The 13,858-nt window shown below is 35.7% G+C and overlaps 1 protein-coding gene across 1 annotated transcript in view; it reads right to left on the bottom strand.

Annotated features, from left to right (window-relative positions):
- Positions 1-2,809: 2,809 nt before the first annotated feature.
- Positions 2,810-13,858, bottom strand: part of LOC126823026 (uncharacterized) — a 42,062-nt gene continuing 31,013 nt past the window's right edge. The window contains exons 8-12 of the mRNA XM_050551845.2: positions 11,817-11,962; positions 11,251-11,296; positions 9,589-9,775; positions 7,947-8,082; positions 2,810-6,752 (exon numbers count right to left, since the gene is read on the bottom strand). Coding sequence (XP_050407802.1) covers positions 6,698-6,752; positions 7,947-8,082; positions 9,589-9,775; positions 11,251-11,296; positions 11,817-11,962 — 570 coding nt within the window. The 3' untranslated portion in view covers positions 2,810-6,697. The remainder of the gene's footprint in view (positions 6,753-7,946; positions 8,083-9,588; positions 9,776-11,250; positions 11,297-11,816; positions 11,963-13,858) is intronic.

Genomic DNA, 13,858 nt, shown 5'->3' with positions numbered 1-13,858 from the left:
ATACAGGCATACGCCACACAGTGTGCTTTTGCCCTGACATCGGCGCTACGGCCCACGCTACAGCAAATACCAACAATCAATAAAAGGAGAACCTGGAGAAAACCCACAAGGTTGGACAGGCGATCTTACTCCTTGTCACGTACAACTGGGGAATGGAAACCACGCCAGTAGACTCAATGACAGGTGCGTTAACCATTCGGCCGGTCAACCCCCCGCTGAATTAAGAAAACATTTTTTACAGGTGTTTCTGAAGAACAGAAATTCAAATTGGTGTGGTCTAAATATTCAGACATAATGAACTGGCTCCTGACATTTTGAACATGTATTAATAATATCACCAAAAAAAAACATTGACAAAATACAAATCTGTACCAGAAACAAGTACTATTGTTCTATGGACCAGGAACTGACCATGTTCTTGGAAAAAATTCAAAAATCTAATTCACCAAATCTAATTCCTGGTCCAAAAATGACAGACATCCCTGGGATTGTGTCTGACAAATCTGAGTTTGTACCTGACAATGACTGTGACAGGTGCCTTATTTCCAGGGTTGCAATAAAAATGAATCACATCACATGAGGACAAACATCACTGACTACAAACTATCACATATATTGATATTCCTTATTAGCTTTTAAGTACAAAAAAGTTATAAACAATACAAACAGTTTACGTAATAAAACAAAAACCCCTTAAAATATTCTTTCTTTTAATTCAAAGATTTTTTTTAATGAATTTTAACAGAAGTAACAATACTTTCTTCACAAATTACTAATTTCTTAAGCATAGTGTGGTTGCCAGGCAACAAAAATATATTATCTACACACCTGTGGTAAATTGAAATGGAAGCTGTCAAGTTTCCATAGAGAAATAATGTGAATTTTAACACAAGTAACAATACTTTCTTTTACAAACAAGGTGCCTCACAAATTACTAAATCTCTTAAGCATAGTGTGGTTGCCAGGCAACAAAAATCTATTATCCACACACCTGTGGTATATTGAAATGGAAGCTGTCAAGTTTCATGGGGAAATACCCATGGATAATGTGATGTATAAAAACTAATTCTATCAGAGTCTGCTAACTTTAAGTACCTGCATCAGTATCAATTTATAAATATTGGAATGTTTTGATCTAAATGGAATGTACTTCAACATCAAACATTTATTAAAATAATTGACAGGCCATTTACATTTTATGGAAAATATCATATTTTTGCATGTTTGAAGACCTAAAAATGAGTAAACTCTTTAGTTAAAATCTTAGCTATGAATGTAGCAAAAACATTCTAACTCTGGTACAAATATTTTTGCAGACCTAAAATGAGTAAACTGTTTAGTTTCAAACTTAAAATATATATGGGTTATCTATGAATGTGGCAAAAATATTCTGACTCAGGTACGTTTATTTTATTTTTGTGAATCTAAAGGTCACCTAAAAATTAGTAAGAAAAATTTGTTTTAATATATTTATATATAAGAAATCCATATGTAGACCTAAAATAGATTAGTTTCAAACTTGTATAAATGGGTAATCTGTATACTTAAATGAATACGATCTTTAATTTCACACTTAGATCTATATAGGTGTCTATGAATGTAGCAAAAATATTGTGAATCAGATACACAAATATTGTGTAGAAAATAGACAATAAGATAAAATCCAAATTTTAGTAATTTGATTGGATAATATAAGATTGATTTTAGTGCTTAGCCAATCAAAATTGAAGTATCTACTAAAATTTGGATTTTATCTTTAGTTAAAATTTCGAGAAACAGGGCCTTGTATATAGTAAAATATAATGTATTGTATAATGTAAGAATTTGGGGTAAAATCACAACCATATATAACTGTATTATTTAATTTAAGGTTACATTAAAGTCACTTATCGTCATTTTTTGGGGGTGGGGGGGGGGGGGATTTTAAATCTCCTTTCAAACTAAAATATTGTGAAAGTTAAATCTTTAAAAGGAAATGAAATGGGGTTTAACATCCTACTGTTCAGCTCCAACTGGGCTAATGAAGACGGGAATACGCCATGCAGTGTGCTATGAGGGAAATTTTGCCCAGGCAGCGGCTCTATGGCCTACTCTTATATCGAATTCCAACTGCCAAGGGATCATTTACATGCATGCCAATGTATACATGGGACCTCGGTTTTTCATCCCATCTGAACGACAAAGGGTAACCACGTCGGAAAATCCTGGCTAATGCGACCCTACTCCTTGTCACGTACAACCGAGGATTCGAAACCACGCCAGTTGACTCTTGACAGACCGTATGATACAGCGCGCACGTGCTAACCATTCGGCCATCCAACCCCAATATGAATACATTATAATATGTTGTGAACAAAAAATATATATTGTCCCGTTCATTCGTTCCTAGAGTTGTACGTCCACTTCCACCAAGAGTGATATCTTAGACAAGTGTTTCCTAAGAAACTTGCCCGAGGAGGCCACAAAATAGGCTTGATCCAGCTTTTGGGTAAGACACAATGTCTTTGCAGAGAAGCGCCCAAGGTGAATTTCATCCAAAGGAGAAGCTCCGGGTGGTATATTGTCCCAAAAAATTCTTTTATATCTTGTCACCCCAAAATTATATATATATTGTCCCGCCCCCTTAAAACAATTATACATCGTCCCAAAAAAATGTACATATTGTTTCCCCGCCCCCCTACAAAATATATATTCTCCCCTCCCCCCCAAAATATATTGTCACCCCCAAATCATATATATTGCCCCCCCCCCCCTAAAAAATTAAACATTGTCCCCCAAAAATTACATATTGTTTCCCCACCCCCCAAATTATACATTGTTCCCCAAAAATTTACATATTGTTTCCCCGCCCACCACAAAATATATTGTCCCAAACAAGTATTTGACGATCAGAGGCTTCAAGTATATATACTGTCCATAGCACGTTCAACAAAATTAAACAATTAAAAATCAAATAAACAAACAAATGCTAATATCAACAAAAATTATAACAGACATTTTGACATTATTCGTTCACCATGAAATCAAATTAAATGAAATTTATACACTCATTACAAATATTAATTATAAGTTATTCAAAACATTGTCAAAACAAAAATAACCCTTTATCACTCTGACCACCCTCGAAACACCCTTTAACGGGACATAAGGCACCCATCACAAGACACAAATTGGAGGGTTTTGAGCACACAGGTGATTTAACTACAGTGTTCTAGACCCTTATCCCTTCGAGAGATTGAGAGTGAGAAATGTTGTTTAACGTTTGCTCAACACAACACAACTCATTTGGACCTTCCTTGAAACTGTCTTTAACTGGACATAGGCACATGTCACAGATGCAAATAGGAGGGTCTAGAGCACAGGTGATCTAACTACCAACTAGTGTTCCAGACCCTTATCACCCCGAGAGAAGGAGAGTGAGAAATGGGGTTTAATGTCCACTCAATACAAACTAGTCACTTCTGGACTAACATGGTTCAATTTTATTTCAATAATTCGATCGCGCGTAGGAGTCTTTAGCAGTGGAAGAAGCTGGAGGACCCACAGAAAATCCACAAGGTTTCGACAGGCGACCATACTCCTGTCATGTACAAGTGGGGAATCGAATCCACGCCACTGGACTCAATGACAGACCTTGTGATTTCACAAGCATGTGTTAAACCACTAGACCATCCAACCTCGCTTATCACCTGTAATATATAGGTTGCGTGATAATTTGTGTCTGACTGTGACAAGTGCCTTATGGTGAGGCTTGTATTATATATACATTGTGCACTGATCTGTGTCCAACAAATGACAACCTCCACGACAGGGGCCATATGTCCAGGATACATTGTGTGATAATTTATGCCCGACAATGTCGAGACAAGTGCCTTGTGTCCGGGCTTGTATATATACATTGTGTGATAACCTGTGTATGACAAAGTCTATGACAAGTTCCTTGTGTCCAGGCTTGTTGTATATGTACATTATGTAATAATTTTGCCTGACAATGTCTATGACAGATGCCTTGTGTCCAGGCTTGTGCATATACACTGTATAATAATTTGTACTTGACCAAGCTTGTAACAGGTGCCTTGTCCTGGCTTGACTAGTGCTCCTTAGACCGCCACAAACCACCAAAGTTACCTAAACAGCTGTAGCGCCTCCAAGAACTGGTAGGTTCCTACAACACAGGGCTGTTTAGAAACAGCAGTTTGGAGGTGTCCAGGAACATGCCCGTTATGAACTATATCACTCTATAATTTTCTTCAATGAACAAGGGTTGTCAATATTTACATGCAACAAGTGGTAAAAGGTTTAACAAATCATCTTGTCATCTCATATGTTCATTTAAACAATGTATCATTTCACCATGACATATTTTTTACAAAAAGTGTTTACAAATTGGTTGCCAGGCAACGAAACATAAGCTCATCAACAGTTTCATCATCTGAAATACTTATAAAATTCAGCAATAGAGACATTAGTTATTCATAGCATAAAGGTAAAAACAATGGTTGAATTGAATATGAAATAAAATTGAGACATTCCAAGAAAAAATATTTAGCTGATAATTAAAGTGTTAAAAGTTAATACAAATATATTATATCTCTATTAAAGATGCATTATGTAAGATTTAGATAAACAGCTGTCAGTTCTTTCTATAATAGTTAAATATGCATTCTGTAAGAATGAGAGCAAGGGCTGGTCGTTCTTGGTATAATAGTTTAAAAAAATGGATAATGAAAAATGTATATATTGGAAATTTCAATGAAATCATTTTATTCTGTTTATTATTGTAGCAACAATCTATTTTATTGTTAAACTTGTAAATGGCCAGAGTGTTCTAATTTACTTAAAATTGGAGCCATCCGATGGGCCAGAGAGTTGTTTATGGGTTTGTCATGTTAATAAATGCTTAAATATTAGTTTATATAACATCTGAAGCTAGAGAGAGAGAGAGAGAGAGAAGTAGGGTTTAACGTCCACTCGACACAAACTAGGTCATTTCGGGACTAACACATTTTTTAATTTTATTTACATAATTCGCTTGTGCGTAGGGGTCTTTACCAGTGGAAGGAAACCAGAGGACCCGGAGAAAACCCGCGAGGTTGGACAGGCGACCCTACTCCTTGTCACGTACAACCAGGGAATCGAAACCCCCGCCAGTTGACTTAATGACAGATTGTATGAAACAGTGCGCGTGTGCTAACCATTTGACCATCCAACCCCCCTGTAAATGGTCAGAGTGTTCTAATTTACTTTAAATTGAAGCCATCCGACGGCCCAGAAAGTTGATTATGGGTTTGTCATGTTAATAAATGCTTAAATATTAGTTTATATAACATCTGAAGTTATAAAAAAGACCTGCCATAGACAAATTTTTTTCTTACATAATGCATCTTATTGATTGGTCCATGCCACAATTTGAGTTTTAATCTTTTTTTAAAGCTTACATGATTTGTTAATGCAAATAGTTTAAATAAAAAAATCGGATGTTTACAAAATTTGAGATCAATGGTGTCAATATAAAAGTTAACCCTTTTTTTTATATTGGTGATAGCTGATAGGTGTTCTAACTTGAAAGAGCACAGGCTCAGGTAAAAAAAAAAAAAAGAAAAAAGAAGATTTTCTGCATCTCACAGACAATAGCAATGTAATCGTAACCTAATTAGAACCATAGACCAAAAACTACATCAAAGGCAGTCAATGTCACAACAAACTGCTTTATGAATTTGCAAAAAATGTCTTGAAACAAAAGGTGCACATTTTGAATGCTTATTTCATTCATAAACACAGTCCACCTAAATTTTATTAATGGACAGAAAATCCATTATTAAAATATAAAAAGGCCATTATTAAAATGAAAACACATTTTGAATGCTGCTTTCATTCATAAATGTAGTCTGCTAAAATTTTATTCACGGACAGAAAAATGCCATTTCATGATTAAGCCCATTATTAAAATGAAAACATTTTTTCAAAATAAATTGGACCTGCAATTTGTTGTGTTTTAACAAGAATTTTATCTGTGTAATTTTATCATATTTATTAATTAGAATTTAGACACGAAGATTTCAATAGCACTCAAGGCTTGCAATTTGTTATTGTTATGTCACTCGGCAAACCTCATCAGACTCTGGTACCCTACATCTAGCCTTGGTTGTATAATGGTAGGTGATATGTATCTACACCTATACAATTGCGACGTGGCTACCAGTTTACTTAACCCAAAAATTTGACGCTTTTATAAAGAAGTTCTTAATATTGCGTCGTTCAAACAGTTCATAGAATTTTCATTGCAAAGTTGTCTTTTGTTTAAAGAAAATTGGAAAATATTGCAAGAAAAACAGCTTCAGACATTGAAAGCTTTGTATGATAAAACACTCTCCACAGACGTCATTATGGGCGACGCCATTTGTAATCCAATGGCGGAACTCGTCATACAGCCAAGGCTACAGTAGATGTGGGGTACTGAAGTCTGTTAAGGTTTGCCGAGAATACAAACATCCTTCGTAATTTCCATTTTTTTTTTTATAATTATTAATATTTACATGAATCAATAGAATTTATACACTTAGATGTGTGAGCTTAGAGAAAGAAAGACTTGTCTGTTTATACTTTATGGTTTCTATGGTAATTGATGAACACTGAGTGAGCAAGTGTGAGCTTTATACTTTATGGTTTCTATGGTAACATGATCAACATTGAAGAATTAATTGTCTACTCGTATCCATCGTTGTATAGACCTTGTTAGAGCATCCACCCATCTGAAAAGACACCAAAAAAATATTTTACATGAAACATGAAATTCTACTGTTATTTGTAGCAACAAAGACGTGTGCTACGGCCTACTCTTATTCTAAATTCTGATTTTCATGTGCCAATATGTGTACTCTGGGTCTCGGTTTTTCGTCCTAATCGGAACAACTAGACAGCTGTCCTTGTCAGGCCCTCTGCCATTCACCACTGACAAGGGAAACCATGCCATAAAATCCCACGAAATTTTCTAGCCCAACATCGAGAGTGAGTCTAAGACCTCAAGGCTAGCGAGCCATGGGTTCGCACTATTTGTCCATTTTTTCCAGAAATAGAAACGGAACACTGACTAGACATGTGAACATCAAATGTCCCACTCAAACTGCTGCTTGGGTATTTCCGACTTTCTGTTGTCAAAATGCTGATTTGTACATCATGGTAAAATTCTTTTAAGTTAAAAACATGGGCTGCCAGACAATGAAAAATGCTCACCAACAGTTTTGCCCCCCCCTCCCCCCAATGTAAACAATCCAACACCAAGTTTTTACAATATACAGTAAACCTTGCATAAGTCGGATTTGTATAAGTCGGATCTTCGCCCAACTCGAATAAAATCGTTTGGACCCTTTGATCTTGCACGTTGTTCTTATTAAATTTCTGCGTGTAAGTCGGATCTTCACTCAACTCGGATTAAAATGTTCAACCCATTCGATCTAATTCCGTCTTTTTTCCTTCACCTAAGTCGGATCGGCAGTATGTTCCATGCACAGAGCCCCAAAATACTTTCCTCTTTCATTTAGACTCAAATCAGCCTATTTAATAGAATTTTCCCGGAAAATTTGAAACTCGCTATCTGCTGTACGAGACACTTTCCTGGAAAATTTTGGACATTTTTCAAAGATGGCGAAAAAATGGAAGTTAAAAGTCTCGCCTAACTCGGATAAAATTGGTCTGTCCACTTAGATCCGAATTTACTGTATTTCCATTTTCTTTTACAGATTCCATTTAAGCAGTTTTACCTTTGTTATTAATTCACTATAATTTTAAAAATCTATTTCGAGTTTCCCTTTTCTAAAAAACAGAATGCATTTTAGCAGTTTTACTTTTGTGATTCATTCAATCATTCATTCATTCACTCACTCTTATTTTGAAAATATATTTCCATTTTATTTTCTTAAAAATTGAATCCATTTTAGCAGTTTTACCTTTGTTTGTCAGTCTGATTATCAGCACAGAAGTAAAATGTCCGCATATTTTTACTAGGAGGATGAAGTACCAAACTAAATCTTTTATTATTCAAACCACATCCATCTACGGTGTAACCATGGAGATGAACAACACCTAAAATAAATTTTTTTTGCATCATTATGTTTGCTTCAGTGGATAATTGGGCCTTCAGATTATTTCTGGTTACCATGTTGGTTCCAAAAGAAACAATTTCTATGGGAACATCCAATTTTGGGACTAACATAAGGTTCAATTTTATTTCAATAATTTGCTTACAAATAGGGGTGTTTAGCAGTGGGAGGAAAATGTAGGACACAGAGAAAACCCACGAGGCTGGACAGGCGACCCTACTCCTTGTCATGTACAACCAGGGAATCAAAACCACTCCAGTTGACTTCATGACAGACTTTATGATACAGCGCGCGCACGTTAACCATTAAGCCATCCAACCCCCCGGCATAATATACCTATCAAGAGATAGAACTGGTTCAATGTCCTATTTGCATGATTGGGCTAATGAAGACAGGCATATGCCATATAGTGTGAACGGAGGGAAATTTGGATGCTAACATATGCATGCGACCTTGTGTATTTTTGTCATAAGACGTTGTTTCTAAACAAGTCCACTGTCCTGCACTTCTGATAAGGGGAATCAAGAATCCTGAGGATCTTTTCTCAGCAAAACACTGGAATGGATCCCGGGAGCTGCTTGTTCGTGTGTCAATGCTTTACTCACTAACGGCTGTGGCAACCAGTTCAAAAGAAACAATAACTGAATAAATAAATAGAACTGGTTTAGCAATACAATTACTTCTCATATATTCTTTGAATGGCACACTTTTTATGGAATAACAATAACAACGGTTTATTACAATGTGACATTTCAACAAGATTTAACAAGTCGTTATCAAGCATATATCTATTTGTGTATATGGTTGATAACGACATGTGAAATCTGGGTTGAAACGTCGCAGTGGCGGCACCGTGAACCAGAAAACCTCCTTTCTGATTGTTGTTAAGAAGGAAATTATTTCTGTGTTATTCAGTATTCAGTACAGACTACAAATAATGTATTTCAGCAAAAATGTTTAAATATTTTCTAAGTGAGCACCTCCCACGTCACTTCACTAGCAAATCCTGGTGCTGGTTGTGTAATGTGATATATATGCTGTATGATAGGGACTGGTTATGCAAGTCTCATTGTGTCACATGACTTCTGAATTCTAGTACTTGAAGACAACTTTACACAGGTGGTGTCGCAAAAAAATCAAGGAAAAGAAATGAAATGGGGTTTAACGTCCTACTGTTTTGCTCCAAACTGGGCTAATGAAGACAGACATACGCCATACACCTGATCTCCAGGCTAGCGAGCCAGCGCCTTACCCACTTAGCCACCATGATCCCAGAAAAATAATCCATCGATATTAATATATTTACCTTTAGCACTAAGTGAACTCATAGATTTATAAAAATATATACAGCCATCTTTTATAAGGGAAGTACGGTAGGAATGTTGCATTTGGCTAACCGGTTTTGTCAATAAAAGTCGCCAAGGTTACTTAATAAACAGTAATGTTATAGGTGCCTCGACTTGGGTCAGCTAAGAGTTATTATATTTACCTTTAGCACTAAGTGAACTCATTGATTTGTAATAATATATACAGCCATCTTTTAACACACAGTAACGTTTCTGCCATGTTTTATGTTGCTGACCTAGTTTAGTCAGATGACCTGTACATTCCGGTTTACGTATTTCAAGGGCAGGTAACCCTACATTATGACTGCTGACTTCTAACCAAGAATCTTTCTGTAAGAATAAGCAATCAAACAAGAATGAAATATATTCTACTTCAAATATATCAAAAATAAAAATCTCTTTTTTGTTTCTATGAAGAAACTGCTTAATTACGGTTATTTAAAACTTACAAATGTGTTTTAACCCGTTAACTGTGTAGTTTTTAAAACGTTAACTACCCCTTATTGTGTAATTAATTTGACGAAAAACTTCATTTTTGGACCTTTTTATTCCTGAATACAAATGATAGTCTGAAACCATATTAAAACTAACGGTAAATAGAGTTGTCTCCCTTCAATTGGGGAAAATACCTCCAAGGCGTTATATTATGTCCTACACACGGTGAGTGGCAGTTGTTCAGGGCGTTATATAACACCCTACGCAGTTAATGGGTTAAATCCCAGCTAAATGAAATCTATTATTCCAAAGAATAAAAAAGTTATCTTGAAAAATTGAACTTATCTTTATCGGGAAATACCAAAATGGAATGGTAATTATTTTAAAATCTTTACACTTAATAGGCATCTAGCTTTAACTTTCAATACACTGATAACAGGAATTTTAAAGTGTATGAAGAAAACAATATGTAAGATTTAGATTAAGAGCTGGTTATTCTTGCTATAATAGTTCCAAAATAGATAATGCAAAATTTATATACTGAAAATTTCATTCCAATAACTTTATTCTGAGCAAAGTTATCTGTTTTTGAAGTTTGACAAGATGTGGCATAGATTGTTTATTATCATAATAACATAACAATTCATAATAACGGTACTTGTTATTCAAGACATAGCCTTGAATCGCCATTTTTAAATTATATCATTAAATGGCAACCATGTTTTAATTCGTTTAAATCTCCACGATCCTATAGTCTAGAGTTTATTAAAGGCAAGTGAATAAATGTCTAAAAAATAATTTATATTTTTGAAGCCAAAATAATGGAAAGAAATGAAATGGTTAACGTCCTACTGTGCTGCTCAGACTGGGGTAATGGAATTTTGCCCGGCCAACAGCTATACGGCCTACTCTAATATCAAATTTTAAGTGCCAAGGGATCTTTTACGTGCACACCAATGTGTACACAGGACCTCGATTTTATGTCCTATCTGAACGACTAGACAGCTGTCCTTGTCAGAAAACACCTGCAATAAGCAGATTTAGCTCTTACATAATGCATCTTTAAAGGGCCAACCCGATAATATTTTGGAGAATAAAATTTCTTAAGTTTGGGTTAAAATCCCATAAAAGTCTCTACCTTAGGGCCAAGCAACTAACTCAATATATGTGATACATTTTCAAACAATTTAAACCCGTCAATCTTCATTTGGAAATGGAAACCAGCATCCCAAGCTGTGTTTAAATTTCATACGTACTCAGACTTTTATTTTGTAGACTCTGTTCAAATCGGGATAGTCCCTTTAAGTACATATAACTTTGTCTGGTCATTTTATGTGCTCTTTAACAAAAGAACAAAAGAATCTACTTACTCGTTTCTTGCATCTTGCTGCAGCTTCTGTTAGTACACCAACCCACCTGAAAATCATCAAATACTCAGGTGTAAGACATCACACAGAGTTTTATTCCATTGATTATAGAGGCAAATGTAAACAAAAATGAAATGAAATGGGGTTTAACGTCCTACTGTTCTGCACGATTAGGCTAATAAAGACGAGCATATGCCATACAGTGTGCTATGAGGGAAATTTTGCCCGGACAGCGATGCTAAGGCCTACTCTTACATCGAATTCCAACTACCAAGGTGTCTTTTATGTGCACACAGGGCTTCAGTTTTTTGTCCTATCCGAATGACTAGACAGCTGTCCTTATCAGGTCCTCTATCCTGCACCACTGACAAGGGGAAACTACGCCAGAAAACCCTGTCAATCGGATATTAACTTTGACCTCAAGATCGTCCACAAGATTTTTTTGAAGTGATCAAGGGCCATAACTCTGACAGTAATTATCGGAAATCGCTGAAAATCAATAGGCTTCTTCGTCTCATGATCTTAAACACTGTGTCTGGCACAACAACTATGGATAAAATCATACATACTGTGACATTTCTTCTCGACTGTCTGTCATAAAATAATAAGTACGGGCTCCATATTTCTCGGCTTTAAAACAGAATTCTTTTGTTGTATCTGTATATCGTGATATACAATAACCTGATAGGGGTATAGCACCAAGTGGATCCAATTCCTGTAAACACAACAAAACATGGAGATAAACAATGGAGAGAGAGAGAAAAGAAAAATGGGGTTTAACATCCACTTGACACAAACTATGTCATTTTCGGTCTAACATATTCAATTTTTATTTCAATAATTTGCTTGCACATTGGGGTCTTTAGCAGTGGGAGGAAACTTTACTCCTTGTAATGTACAAGTAGGGAATTAAAACCATGCCACTTAACTCAATGACAGACCGTCTGATCCAATGCACAAGATTTAAACATTAGGCCAATCAACCCCATATTCATCAAGACTAAAAATGGATTACCAGGCAACAAAAAAACCCATCCTAAATACTTTTTTCATAAGCACTACTGACATCAAATTATTTGTTCTATGTTGAGAAAGTAGCTTGCATTACCCCAACAAGATTTACACGTAGATCATCTTCAATAGAAGGCTTGATCTCGCTTTAACTCTGTACATCTTATCAAGGCCTTCACGTAATACCCTGCATCAGTGATGGGATTTCAAAAACTTTCTTGTCGGACACTTTTACCGAAAATAAAGGGACATAACTCTTATCGTTATTTAAGATGGCACTTTTTAGACCACACACAAAAATCTCGTGTAAACAAAATATTCAAATTCATCCGTAATATAAAAATAGGTGCCCCTCGTTATTTTTCATATTTAATTCCCGTACGGTATTCAAATTTATGTCAGTAATATTCCTACAAAATTCGTAATACGATAGAATGAAAGCGTGCCAACTACTGCCGATCTGTACTGTTTCAAATTACTCCAAAATTACCGTATTTTTGGGTCATAAGTCGCTAAATTTTTCAGCAGAAGTCCGGCATTTGTCTTATACTCCATTACGACTTATGTACAGAGGTTAAGAATATGATATCCCAAAATTTTTTGGGCAATAAACGTCGCTATACCACAACGAGGAATGACACCATCCGCTAAATAATCGCATTCCGCTCTACCACGCGCTATGGTCTAAAACAATTAAGTACTTACACTATTCCAATCGACATATTCGTCAACATTGCCTAGATTACTTATTTCTATATTTAAAAACATAAACCCCATTCAAAATATGATCATAAATCCGAGAATATGCCATCAAAATAGAATCTTTTCTTCGACATTAGAAGCGTGAATTTAGTCACGTATTCATTTCATAATTTCACACGTCTCGCGAGATTTCTAATACTGGTTCAGCACTCGGCAAACCTCGGCAGATTCTGTTACTCTACATCTAGCTTCGGCTGTATGACGGTAAGTGATATGTACCTAATCAGATTTTCTTCAAACAAGGACAACTTTGCTCTGAAAATTCTTAACACGCTTCGAATGACGCAATTTTGATAACTTCTTTCTAAAACCGGCAAGTTCGTAGGTACATATCACTTACCGTCATACAGCCGAAGCTAGATGTAGAGAAACGGAATCTGCCGAGGTTTCCCCGAGTGCTTTAACTGCGTGCTAGCAATGTCTAGTATTTTTCGGATATGTGTGTGTGTGAAATAGCTTTATTTAACGCTCGCTTCCACCAAAGTGATATCGTAGACGAATTATAATGACTGTCTATTGATCTGGGCGTTATATACTCTTACAATATGTGACTTCTATGACTAGTTTATACATGTTGTCGGCTCACATCAATGCGATTAAAATGTCCGACAATGCAGAAACCACGAGGTTAACACGAAGATTAAAATTATAATGGATTGATGAATAGTCCGACAAATGGGAAACAATGGCTTCTGTTTAAGATTAGATTGATGAATTGTCCGACAAAGGATTAAGTCAGTCAATCAAGGCAGATTAAGTAGTTAATCAAGGTAGGTTTATAGACCGTATAACACGATAAATACGTTGATCACTTAATTGCCTAATCAATCCAGCGTAT

This window comes from Patella vulgata, chromosome 1 (genome assembly GCF_932274485.2).
Source record: "Patella vulgata chromosome 1, xgPatVulg1.2, whole genome shotgun sequence".
NCBI classification, from domain to species: domain Eukaryota; kingdom Metazoa; phylum Mollusca; class Gastropoda; family Patellidae; genus Patella; species Patella vulgata.
Note: the sequence above shows the minus strand (reverse complement) of the source record. Positions and strands in the feature narration are given on the sequence as shown.